Here is a 13725-nt window from a genome sequence, read left to right on the forward strand (position 1 = left end):
GGTTGTCAACTCTAATAAAATAAGGAAATGGTGGAGTATCCAAAATGTTTTCATGTGTTTAATTTTTCTTCCATGTAATTATTTTTTGGAGAAATATCTGAATTTCAATGTCATATTCCTATCGGGTAAATATCACTATATAGCGTTATTTTTAGATAAACGTCTAAGGAATCTCTTTTTTCTAAATAAAGTCATAATTCAAGATTAGGCAAACTCTTAAGAGAGTTGTGATAATCTGTACTTCCAGGCAAAATTATATCCCAATTACAGAATATTTTTGTTTTCATTAATGCTGTTGGGGAAAATAATCATTCCATCAACAGATTGAAATGTTCTAACACACTAATATATGTTTTATTAATACTTCTGGAGAAAAACCAAAAGCATGGAATGTGAATAGAAATGTAAATATTACTTTCTGGTATTTTGTATTTAAAACACACTTAAATGATAGAATTGGAGGAATGAAAAATGCATTTTTTAGGTAAAGAAGGAACAAATTATATTATGATATTGCTGTAATTCAGTTTAAAAATATACGTATATGTTTAACTATAAAAGCTTTTCCATCATTATACTTGACGTTATTTTCATCATTATTCTCTTTAAGAAATGTTGAGTGCTGTTTTTCCAACCTAAATTGTTCGTGTTAATTGAAGAATATTAATATGGCTGAATGTTTTTCTGAAATGACATTGACTGGTTTCCTAATGAAAGCCACATTAGGATATATATGGTGTTTTTTTTTCCTTCGAAGTACTAGAGAATTAGTTCTTTTGGATTTTACTTGGTATCTCAAGTCCTGTATTTGGTTTCTGTATGTGTGTATGTATTTTTCACCAGGTGTTACACAAGGACCACCTGCACCCCCTCCCCCTCCCCCACTTCCATCTGGCCCTGTTCAGTCCCCATCAGCAGTTCCTCCTCCTCCTGGACCACCACCTCCTCCTCCACCTCTTCCGACTTTAGGGCCGCCTCCCCCTCCTCCCCCTCCCCCCCTTCCTCCTCAGGTTCCTCTTCCCCCTCCTGCTCCTCCTCTGCCTGCTACTGGCTTTTCCATGGGAATCATGTATGAAGATTATCGACCTTTAACAGGACTGGCTGCTGCTCTTGCTGGAGCCAAACTCAGAAAAGTATCACGGGTAAGTACAATTCAAATTCAAGTGTTTAAATTCAGTTTAAAAATCTTAGTTTTAGATTTTCACCATAATGGCAAGAAGTGTCTTATGAAACTCTCCACGTTAAGTATATATAGTATGTGATGTTCAGATACAAATGTTTCTGGGCTATTTTGAAATGTGATGTGTTTCTCTCTCTCTCTCTCTCTCTCTCTCTCTCTCTCTCTCTCTCTCTCTCTCTCTGTGTGTGTGTGTGTGTGTTGTATGTATAAATAAATAAATGGGCAGCTTGACAGTATCTTTCCCATATACTTTAGTATCACTATATGTTCTTAATAATAATGCTACCATCATCACTGTTTTTCTGCACACTTATAGAATGAAGATTCTCCTATTCCAAGTGGAGCAACAAATTCTGCTTCACCCAAAACAGATACTAGTCGTGGAAACGGGCCACTGCCACTTGGAGGAAGTGGATTAATGGAAGAAATGAGTGCTCTACTTGCAAGAAGGTAAGAATTTAACTATACTATTTTTTAAATGTATGCACCTTTGAACAAACTTGTGATTCTTGATGACTATCTGGAGTAGTTGGTGTAATATTTTTGGGAAGATATTTTTGGAAGTAGTTGTCATTGTGTTCATCCTAAGGCTGAGATGACTAGCCCAAAGTAATCTAGCTGGTTTGCATAAGGCGGGATTAGAACACACTACCTCCTAGTGCCTTTAACCGCTACACAAAACTGGGACCCAACTAATTTTTCAGAGAACTAAGTGATATCACCAAGACTTGCTTTTTTAATCACTTTTCTTATCAGAATTTATGTTAGAACAGATGAATAAGAGAGTCAGATATTGGCAGATGGTAACCAATACCCTTTTATCCTTACCTGAAGGAGAAGAATTGCTGAGAAGGGGTCATCAGAAACAGAAACAAAAGAAGAAAAAAGTGTAAGTTGAAAATACTCTGGCAAATTACATGATATTCCGCAATTAAATGTTATAATCATAGAAATTAATCTGTGTAATTGAAAAATATTTCAAACTTAATAGAGCTTGAGATTTCAGAATTAGATTTCCATGTTGGTTCTGGAATTATGTGTTTTTCCTTTAGTCACAAATTTAAGCAGAATTGTAAAATATTATATTTTTTTATCTCATTGAACAGGAAGAACCAGAGCCTTTAGCTCCTAAGGCTCCTTCAACAAGCACACCTGGTAAGCTGTATAAATTGTGTAACATGAGTTTGCATAGCTGATAACTTTCCCTTGTACAGTATTATTATTTTATTATTAGACTCCGGATGGTTTACAGCATAAAAAATCCACAACATAACCACCCCCCATACCCTTCCCTCACTACCAATGGCAGCAGCAACAAAATGAAACCAACAGTTAATTGACTCAATCTCCATTCCTGGTCCCCAGGCTAAGGATAAAACATGTCTTCAGAGCCTTTCAGAAAAGAAACAAGTTGGGGGCCAATCATATCTCAGGGGGGATTATATTTCCATAGAAAAGGGGCAACCAGCAAGAAGATCCTTTTCCATGGTCCCACCAGATATACATCACTAATAAATGGGACTTGTAACATATCCTGCCTTCCCATCTGCTGGACTAGTTGTACGTAATGGGGGAGAGTGGTCCTTCAAATAGGCTGGCCCGAAGCCATGAAGTCTGCATGCTTCAGAGGTTTTGGACCATTTCATGAATAAAAAGGTCTGGTTGAATCAATGCAAAAAACAAGCCTTTTTGATCTGAGCAGCAATGTATATGGGGAACAGAAAAAGGTTAAAGAGAAGAGGAATGGAATAAAGGAGGATGGTTTTATCTGAAGAGAAATGGTTGGTGTCATGGTTCGGACAGATACAAACAAAACAGAACTACGAGGCTTGCAAGTTTCTCAAAGAACATGTTTATTGATACAAAGTATCAGCATGTCAAAAGTGAAACTAAGTCTGAATAGACACATAACAATCCCCAATACAAAGTTAAGTAATCCCACTCCTAAAGCTTCGTAAGCTACTACATCCCCCAATACATCTTCTTGGCAGGCTTTTCACGAACCACCCCACCTGCAGTCCTGGGAGCAGCATTTCCACAGGAACAAATCTGTTTAGTCTAGCGAAGCACCTGCTAAATCTCTCTCCCTCTGTGCTATGTGTCAACCAAAACTGAGTAGCAAAAATGGCTGCAACCACGCTCATTTTCAAAGTTGACAGTCTGCTCCTCTTCAGAAAGAAAGAGTCTGCAAGGGGAAACAAAAATCAGGTTAGGTATCCCCTCAAGGCTTGCGAGGGTATTTATCATAAAACTTCTTTTATCAATCTATCTGCCTTCACATTTGTACATTTCACCCATGTAGCCTCTGAAAGGGGGTAACCTTTCCACTGGACAAGGTATCGTAACTTTCCCTTGTACAGCCTAGAATCGAGAATACATTTTATCTCATAATGCGTCTCTTCCTCTACCACCATTGGACCAGGTGGATCTTTGGGAATAGGTCTTAAAGTGGATTCTGACACAGGTTTCAAAAGTGCAATGAAACACCAGGTGAACTTTCCCCAACCATCATGGAAGTTTTAACTCCACCATTACAGGGTTTATGATCCTGATAATGGGGAAAGGACCAAGGAATTTCGGACTCAATTTTTTGCTGGGCAACTTCAATTGTAGATATTTAGTTGAAAGATAAACTAATTGTCCAACAGAAAAAGGGATTTGAGGGGAACATCATTGTCTGCTTGCTCCTTGTAAACCTTGGTAGCTTTGGTCAATGCCTTCTTCACGTTCACCCAACCCCCTTGGAAAGATGTCACCCATTGGTCCAAAATCTGGGAAGGAGGAGGCTCCTGTGGGAACTCAGGCATGGGCACAAAATCTTGACCCGTCACTATTTTAAATGGTGTGAGACCAGTGCTACTGTGCACAGTATTATTGTAGGCTACCTTGGTAAAAGGTCAGCCAAATTAGACTGTTGGTAATTTACATAACATCTGAGGTACTGTTCCACCATTGTGTTAGCTTTCTGAGCAGCTCTATTAGTACTTGGATGAAAAGCAAATGAAAGCCCCTGGGAAGACCCAGTCAGTTTAACAAACTCCCTCCAGAACTTTGCAGTAAACTGGACCCCTCTGTCAAAAATAATCCTCTTTGCGGCACCATGGAGTCGGTATATGTGCTTCAGAAAGAGTTTGGTTAGCTTCTGGGCAGAGGGAAGTCCTGAGCAAGCAATGAAATGCGCCTGTTTGGAAAATAGATCAATTAAAGCCCATATCACAGTGTTTCCCTTGCTCTCAGGTAATTCTACTATAAAATCCATGGCTATTTCCTCCCAAGGCTGAGAGGAGTTGGCCACTTGCTGCAATAAACCTGGTGGTTTTCCAGGATGCTTCTCCATGGTGGCACAAGTGGAACAAATTTTTACATAATTCTCAACGTCCTATTTCATTCTCGGCCACCAGAACTACCTGCGCACTAGGTGCAATGTTTTTAAAAATCCAGAGTGACCCACTTGCATAGCGTCATGACTCTGTTGCAACACCTGGAGTCTGAGGCCTTCTGGGAGATATAACTTAGAATCTTTCCAAGCTAATAACCCCCTTAAAGTCAGTATAGATTTATTATCTTTAAACCAGGCATCGGTCTCTAACTTCTCCTTCAATTCCTTTAGCGATCAATTGTCAGGACCAGCAGAGGGTCTCTGTGTGTGCAATCTGACTGTTTTGGGGAAGCGGATTGTGGCAGAAGAATAATGGAGTGAATTATTTCCTCTTGGTTGCTCTTGAACTGGGGCATCCTAGACAAGGCATCAGCCAAAAAGTTCTTGCCTCCAGGAAAATACTTTAAAGTGAAACTAAAATGGTTGAAGTATTGAGCCCACTGAACTTGCTTGGGGGATAATTTGCGGGGAGTCTTGAGAGCGTCCAAATTCTTGTGATCAGTCCATACCTCAAAAGTATTTTTCTCCCTCCAAGAAATGACGCCCGGGCCTTGATGTGTCCAGTTGGTTTTAATCTTCCCCCTCTGGGACTTCTTCGTGGTTTTGCGGCAGTAACTGGCACGCTGGGTTGAGGGTGAGGAGCAGGGCACTCAGAGCACGATGACCCATCTGACCGCACTGGAAGCATTTGATGGGAGCCCTGGCTGGTGCTTGGGAGACGCAGGTGGCTGCAGAGGCTTGGGACGTCAGCCATACAGGCATTTCTCTTGGACGCGCGGTGGCTTGGGTTCGGTGGTACTTGACTTTTTGGGGTGGTTCAGTTCGATGTCTAGCACCACTGCCATATGATAACACTCACGTAATAGATTAGAAAAACCTTGAATGATGCAGGCTTGAAGCAAGTTGCGATCTAGCCCATTTGAAATAATTGACCAGTGACCCATTCAGGCCACCACCCCAGCCAATTAGCAACTCTTCTGAATTCATAGATGTACTCCTTTCCGGGGCGACCTCTTTGCCTCAGGCAGTGGATTTCTTCCTTGGTCATCAGGAGTCAGGATTCATCTTCAAACTGACCCCTCATTTGCTCCATGAATAGATTAATGTTGTACAATTCAGGAACCCCTTCATCTTGGAGGTTAGTAACCCAGTCGGCCACTTCCCCCTCTAAATATGCCACAACATTCACCATCATAGGGGCATGGTCCTAGGGACATGGCCAAACCACTCTCAGGACTTCTCTTGGCTGGGCTCTGGGACTGGCATCCTGAGGCCATGGCGACGGGCTTAGCTGGGATACAGGGCTGATATTGCAGCTGGTTGGGGGGTGGGAGAAGCAGCATAGGCTCCAGCGGTTGGGCTGGAACTCCAGCAAGGGAGAGGTGGGTAGTTTTTGGCATTTCTCTCCACGGCACCCACCTCCTGGGCAACAGGAATTGTATCTTTTACCTCCAGCTGGCTGAACTTCTCCTTCAGCTGTTCCAGCGAGGGGCTGTGGACTGTGACTGAAATCTCCATTCTCCAGTGTCGTCTCATCCCATCAAGCTCTTTCCTTTCTTGCCGTCCACAGATGAAGAACCCTGGGATGGCAGCAATAAAAGCTCCTCTCCAGCGGTTACAGGAGTGCTCCTGCACTGAGGGGCAGCCTCGGCTTGGAATAGGTCCGCTAAGGATGTAGTTCCTTCCTGTGGTACCAGTTTCCCAGGTTGGAACAACCTGGTTTTCGGCCAAGCCCCTGCCAGCAACACCTCCTGGATGGCTGGAGCGCCAGCCTGCGCTCTGATAGCCTGAGTCCTGTTGCCGCTAGCAATGGTTTCAACTTTCTCCTCCATTTCAAGTCTTCAAGTCTTTACTGGTCTCCCAAAAGTGAGTGGGTAGGCGGTTGGTGCCCAGCACCCCCAAAAACAAGAGTTTTTAGGAGACTTGGTTTCAACAGACAGAGACAAATAAAACAACTCCAACGTAAGTTTCTCAAAGAATTTGTTTATTGATACAAAGTATCGGCACATCAAAAGTGAAACCAAGTCTGAATAGACATGTAACAGTCCCCTAAATCTATGCAAGCTAAAGCTATGCAAGACACGTAATCCCACCTCTAAAGCTATGCAAGCTACTACATCCCCCAATACATCTTCTTTTCACGAAACACCCAGCATGCAGTCCCAGGAGCAGCTGATGACCTTGGTTCCCACGGGAGAAAATCTGTTTAATCTAGCAAAGCACCTGGTAAACCACCCTTCCTCCATGCTATGTATCAACCAGAAATGAGTAGGGAAAATGGCTGCAGCCACGCTCATTTTCAAAGTTGACAGTTGGAGGAGAATGGGGAAAAACAAGGTACATTTCACTGCATCTCAGAATTGGTTCCAAGTGCAATTCAAGGCATTTGTTGTCACCTATAAAGCTTCCTGTGACATAGATGGGGCAAGGTTATTTGCAGGACTGCCTCTCCCCAATTGTTTCTACCCGTTTCATTAGAAACACACTGTAAATTCCTTCATTGAAAAATATCATCCTGCAAAACCAGAAATCGGGAGTTTTCTGTTCCTGTGCTTGCCCTATGGACACCCCTCCCTCCATTGTTTAGACTTGACCTAGCCTGATGGTTTCCCAAAAAGCTTTAAAGACTTTATAGGCATAGAGATTAGGAGTCGGTTGGGAGCTCATGGTTGCTTTTAAATGACTACCTTGGTAGACATTATCAGTTTTGTATATTTATTTATTTTTTTATTTTGTATGGTATACTTACCTGTTGTTAGCTACCCAGAGTCATTACAGTGAGATGGGGCAGAAGGCAGATTGATATAATACAAGGTTCTGGAATAAGCAGTTGAAGAGAGGGTAAAAAGATAAGTTGCTGGGTAAATGGGGGCCAGTAGACCATTGGGATATGCCATAATGGGGACAGTTGATAGAGGAAATAGACACAAATCAGTCTTGCTCTTCTTCTTCATCTGGATTTTGCTTTGTTCAAAGCTTGGAAGAACCAAAGTTTTTTTGGTTTGGCCTACATTTGTTCTACCAAGCAGTGATTTATTCAAAGTAGTACAAAAAATTATTCTCTTTTAAGTGTGATAATTCTTTCAGAGTTATCGGTGCATAGAAGGCTAAATCTCAGACATTTTATTTCCTGTAGAATTAACAAGAAAGCCTTGGGAAAGAACAAATACAATGAATGGAAGCAAATCACCTATTATCTCAAGGTATTTATCACTTATTTTAAAAGCAATTTATATTACCCACAAATGACTGGAATAGAAGAGTTTTAAGTTAATTTGATTAGTAGCTTGTATAGTCAGAACCATAAAGTTAAGAGAGGGAATAAAGCATCTTTGCTGTTTTGTCTTTTACATTTTTTTTAATCATAGAAAATATCCCTTGTGATGTGCTAAGGTATGGAAAGGAAAAACATGCTTTTGGTTTTCTTGGAAACCAGCTATTGAAACATTGGAAATTTTGGAATGAAGCCCTTCTTGAAGATTTATTCAAATTTTGTAGATTTTTTTGCAGACCTATTTTTATTTCTTTTATGACATAACCAATTTTACAGAGCTTATTTTAGTTGCAACTGGGAAAATTAACCTTTAGCCGTCCATTTATTGTGTACCTCAATCCCTATAATCCTTGGTTAACATGTTCAGTTTCAACTATGCAATAAGAAACTGTTCAATTGTTTGGAAAAATTATGATAAGCAGTGTGGAAATGTCATAATTTATACTGTTTTTGTTTCTAGACCAAAATCTGCATCTTCTGGGCAACCAAATACTAATGGAGTACAGTCTGAAGGACTAGACTATGACAGATTGAAACAGGTAGATATTTTCTGCTAGAAAAAAATTCTAAGCTTAGTATGGCTTATGCTATGCTCCTTTTAAATTAAGCATTTTATTTTTGTATTGAATCAGCAGTGCTTGTGATAAAAATATGAAAATATGTTACAATTATCAGTGAATAACCAAGAATTTGAATTATGTACTCCTAAAATGTTATACTGTAAGATCTACAGAAACATTGCCCCCAACACCAAAGACTTAAAAAATGTTTTAACTAGATATCAACATTTGTACAATTAAGGCATGTGAACAAACAAATTTGTTGGCATATGAATCCTTTGCAGGGCTTTTTTTCTCATAGAACGCTCAGAACGGAGTTCCGGCACCTTTTTTTGATGGAACCTTGTAGGGTAGGCAAGGCGGGTTGTATGATATGTGTGAGTTCCGGCACCTTTTTCTTTTACAAAAAAAGCACTGATCCTTTGTGAAAGTAAGGAGAATGTTGAAGCTTTTAATTTTAATACATTTTAATTAATTTACTTTACAATAGGGAACAGACACTATTTTTGTTTGGAATATCTTTGGAAAAAATAAACTTAGCCTTATTCTATTATCACAGGATATTTTAGAGGAAATGAGGAAGGAATTAACAAAACTAAAAGAAGAATTAATTGATGGTAAGTATATAAATTTGTGATTATTTGGGGGAGGGAGGTTCCTATGCAATTCTAGGAATGCATCAGAAGATTGAAAATTCCATTTGTCCCATTTTCCCTTCCTAGTCTTTCACTCATATTTTCAGTTTTTATGATTTGAATGGGTCAGGTAATGATTTTTCAGTTCCAGTAGGAACTCGCTAAGCTTCGTATCAGTCATTTTATTTAATAACTTCATTTCTTAGCTGATTTTTAAAACCATATCTTCCCCAGGTGTAGCTTACAACAAGAAAACAATATAATGGAAACTTATTAATATACAGTAATAATCTATTTTCTCAAATTTATATGACAACTTATCTCACATGAATTGACTTATGTTAAATATAAATAATTTTAAGTACAATTTATTATAGATAAAAGTAAATAATATAAATAATATAAAAATTAAAAGAAAATTCAGGAACAAACAAGTCATAATTATTTAATGTTTTTTAACTTTTGTACTTTGTATTTTGATATTTATTGCCCTGTACATCGCCCTGAGTCCTTCGGGAGAAGGGCGTATCAGGCAATATATTTAGACTATAATTCATATGAAATTTGTGTAGATTACTCCAAAGATGGATATTGTGTACATTTTCATCACTTACATAACTTGGATTTTACAGACAACCCTTCCCCTCAAATGATCTTTTTAACCGATCATGTTGTATTTTACCATATTGCAGCCACACTAATGACAGCAGAAGCAACAACAGTAATCAGTTGGATTTCCATCATTGATACCCATGAATATTAATAGCAAATAAATAGATTCCCTAAAATCTTTCTCCCATACATAGTCATAATTATTCTTAAGCAACATAACCCTAAATTTACCCCTCATGTTATCATGCCTCTTCTATTCAGTTTACTTTACTATGTATCATGAATAGTTGTTTTTATGTTTTTGTCAAATTTCATCAAATTTCAGTTTGATCATAATCTCTAAAACAGTGCTATTTGTCCAAATACAGTGTTCTACAATCTTTCCACTTCATTTTCTATTTACGATAAATCAAACATGTAAATATTGCGAATCATAATACAGTAATATTGTGGTGCTATCTAAGCTTTAATATCTTAATAGACAAGTTTTTGAAAAGTATCCGTTCACATCTTTCTTCACCAGTTAACAGACTGTTTTTTTTCCCTCCCATTGCTCAAATCAGCAATTCGACAAGAACTGAATAAGTCGAATACAGTGTAGAAAGATTAGGACTAATATGTTTGGACCACTGGTCTTGCACAAAATCAGCTACATTTTGTGAGCTGCTGGAAGATAATGAAAAAATATTCTTGGAAGAAGGAGAAAACAAGATTCTGAACTTTCAGACAACAACATGGTTATACACTATTTCCTTTTGCTGCTGTTTTCTGACTTTCAACACGATGGAAAATAGTCTTAAATTGTGGCAATGATTTATGCAGAAAATCATAAGCCTGTTAGGCAGGTGCATTGAAATGTTGCATATCAATATTGAAGCTGCATATTTACAGTGTATTAAGTTTTTTAAAAGGAGAAAAACTTAAGGAGGCTTTTCAGAGAGGTTTTTTTAGTAGAGATTTTAGCAAGTGAGATTGATAAACAATTGTATCTCAGGTAGTCTTCCTATCACATTAGATATTTCCTTGATTAAAAACAAAGCATGACTTCAATTCACAGCATAGATACTGTAAGACCCAATATTGATGAATGAGAGATCCAGGATATCATGGTATATTGAATATTGGATTCTTCAGATAAGCAAGCCTCTCTGATTAGCCTTCATGAAGTTTTTTAAAGAAAAATGCAAATGCTGCCCAGATTATGAAGATATAGATGCCTTCCTAAAATGATATGCTTTACCAAATCTGAGATTTCTCCTGAATACAAATCAATATGATCAAATGTAAATTGTTAGATTGTTATAGACTTACCATAGGTTTTTGAGCTTTTAAGATTTATGCATGCAGACATTTTTGTAACATAAATAACCACAGAGTTGGCTTTTAATTTAAACCATTCTTGCATGCCACAAATAGCCTTTTTACAATAAGGCCTAGTTAATGCCCAGGCAAAACTTGGGGAGGTGTTGGGTTGGGAATTGGGGCAACTTTTTTATTTAAACAATTTGTATTAATTGCTGCACTATTTTTCCTTATATTGCATGCATGTGTAATAATAAGGAAAATGTGATTTATCAGTAAACATGTTAAATAGAACCAGGTACTTAATACTTTTTGTATCATTTCATTTGTATTTCAAACTTAGTAATGTTTCAGTAGCAGTTCTTTAAAACCTGCTTTTTGCTTCTTTTTTCAGCTTGATATAAAGTTAAGCATTAAGCGTCAAGATAATAGAATTTTTTTTCTAAAACGCAATGAAAAGTAATAGCATATTATTTTCACATTGGCTACCTGCATTTGTTCATTGAATTAAGTTTTGGTATGATCCTAAAATAAATAAATCATGTGTTATTTTTCTACTCTTCTCCATCACTGACCTTAACAAAGCTTGTTTTAACCTGAATTTGTAAATGATCAGTGTCAGTAAAGTGAGAAGAAATGGGATTGGGGGAAAAGTGTTATTTCATTGGTATTTTTTGGGTTCTATTTTTTTCACCATGCATTGGATTTTATTTCACAATTAAATATTGATATGTGGAAAAAAGAAAAAAAATGAAAAGAAAAAATGGAAAAAGGTCTTAAGAATTGATGTAGCAATTTAGTTTTAGAGGGGGGAAAATCACATATCCAGTTTTATCTCCTTCCCCATTTATACATTTGCATTACATTTTTTTAAACTTTTGTGTGTAATCTGTTTTGTGATTTGGAAAAAATATATGTATTCCTGATTACATCTTAAATTCACCATGTTGCAGTAATGGAATACTGATTTTATGATCTATGCTGATTTCAAAATAATGTTTGAGTTTTAATTACTTGTTTTCTTAAATTACCCAGTTAACATCCAGTTTAGTTCACAACAAAGCTTTAACTAGCATATCCTCTCTCACTATTGGACACCAAAGCAAATGAACAGCCCATTTTGGCTGTTTTCAGACAAACAGTCTCATTTTCCCTCTTTGTATAAGACAGAAATATGGCTTATAACATATAATCAGTGGCCATGACTTTAAATTATTTTTTCCACATTCTTTAATTGAAGGCATTTAAATCTCAAAGCAAATAATTGCTTGAAATTAAGAGGAGGCATTTTCATCTTTCGAAAGTAATGTATGTTTAAACAGTATAAGCTAAAATGCTTATTCCTGTCAGAAATCATGTTTGATTTTGTTTGTAAAGAAAATTCAAATATGGGCTCGCAGAATCTTAAACATGTAAGTGGTCCAAAGGTAAGAACATTAAGTTACTAGATTGTGAATGAAACTGGTTAATGCACTAAACGTTTTGTGCCTTGGTCTAAAATTAATGAGTTCTGTGTAAAGGGAAAAAGAAAAAAAATGAAACGGAGACCTTGTCGTTCAACATGCATAGTTAACATGATCCTGAACTGAACCATTTCAGGAATCTCAGTCTAATTAAACTGCTAAATCAGGCTGTAAAAGTGACAGTTATGCCATTGCCAGATAATTCTGTAAGTAAAATTAGCTACAGGTTATTAGATTCTTTTAATAATTCTTTTGAAAATGTAATGATGGTACCTGTGCTTTTTGTAAGTAGATGCCTTAAGCTGAATATGGTTTAGGGGATCACTTTTAATTCCAGGAAGGCAATGCTTTCCTCAACACTGTGATCTGATCTGTGATAAACCTGTCCTATCATACACAAATGGCTAATAAGTCAATTGAATACAAACTGAATGTACAAATCTTAGTGCTGGTGCTGAAATCTCTTCAGAGTTGTCATGAAAAAAAAAGTTCATTGTTTTAAAAGGTTTGCAAGCATCAAGTGTCAATCAAAACTGAAGATGAAACATTAATGAATGTTACAATTTCATCAATTTAATTTTACTTCTTTTTTGAGTTTCTCAGTTAATTCTCTGCTATTTTTACCATATTGTGTCATTTTAAAATTTCTTAAATGCTAACGCTGTTTTGTTTGAGCAGAAGAAATAAAATTGCAATATATACGTGCTGTTACTATTGTTTGTGAAACTTCATGTTATGGGGGGAGGGACTTACACCTCTTTTCTTTACATTACCTTTATTACCCTTTTGAATCCATAGCATATTAAAAGTACTACCTCAACTAAAAAGTTCATAATTCAACAGTGATGCTTAATGTTCATGTTAATATTGCTTTTCCACATTGATTTCTTTCCACATTGTTTATGCTCTAAATGTATATCTAACTCCACAAAATCACTCATAAGTTTTGCTCTAGATCTTTGCCTTTGTTCAGAACTTCACAGTGAATTTCCTGGTTGTAATCCAATAATTTTCATCTTTCCCCCCCTCTTCTAGCATTTTGCTTTGTCAAGTTATTGTACAGTTAAAATTGTTCTGGAAACAGGTTTCTAATAAAATTGTTTATCACATTAGATAATTCCATGTATATGATTTGACAAGATAGATCCTTATAAAAAGTGGCTGTTGTAAAAGGCCCTGTGCTTTTAAAACATTTTTTTAAAAAAATTAAAAACACAAGAACTGCACTAACAACAGAATTTAGAATTTCATTAATGAAGTTTGATGATCATAGTGTGAAATAGAGAGCATGACAAAATTTCAGCAGAATAATGTGATGAA

General features: G+C 37.0%; 1 protein-coding gene across 3 annotated transcripts in view; it reads left to right on the plus strand.

Annotated features, from left to right (window-relative positions):
• Nucleotides 1–13505, plus strand: part of ENAH (ENAH actin regulator) — an 81724-nt gene extending 68219 nt beyond the window's left edge. For all 3 annotated transcript variants that reach the window (XM_083374243.1, XM_083374244.1, XM_083374245.1), the window contains 8 exons: nt 844–1142; nt 1497–1630; nt 2015–2069; nt 2287–2335; nt 7696–7762; nt 8294–8372; nt 8953–9010; nt 10204–13505. In XM_083374243.1, the coding sequence (XP_083230369.1) occupies nt 844–1142; nt 1497–1630; nt 2015–2069; nt 2287–2335; nt 7696–7762; nt 8294–8372; nt 8953–9010; nt 10204–10241 (779 nt within the window). In that variant the 3' untranslated portion in view covers nt 10242–13505. The remainder of the gene's footprint in view (nt 1–843; nt 1143–1496; nt 1631–2014; nt 2070–2286; nt 2336–7695; nt 7763–8293; nt 8373–8952; nt 9011–10203) is intronic.
• The last annotated feature ends 220 nt before the right edge of the window (nt 13506–13725 follow it).

The sequence above is a fragment of the Vipera ursinii genome (genome assembly GCF_947247035.1).
Source record: "Vipera ursinii genome assembly, chromosome: 1".
Taxonomy (NCBI): domain Eukaryota; kingdom Metazoa; phylum Chordata; class Lepidosauria; order Squamata; family Viperidae; genus Vipera; species Vipera ursinii.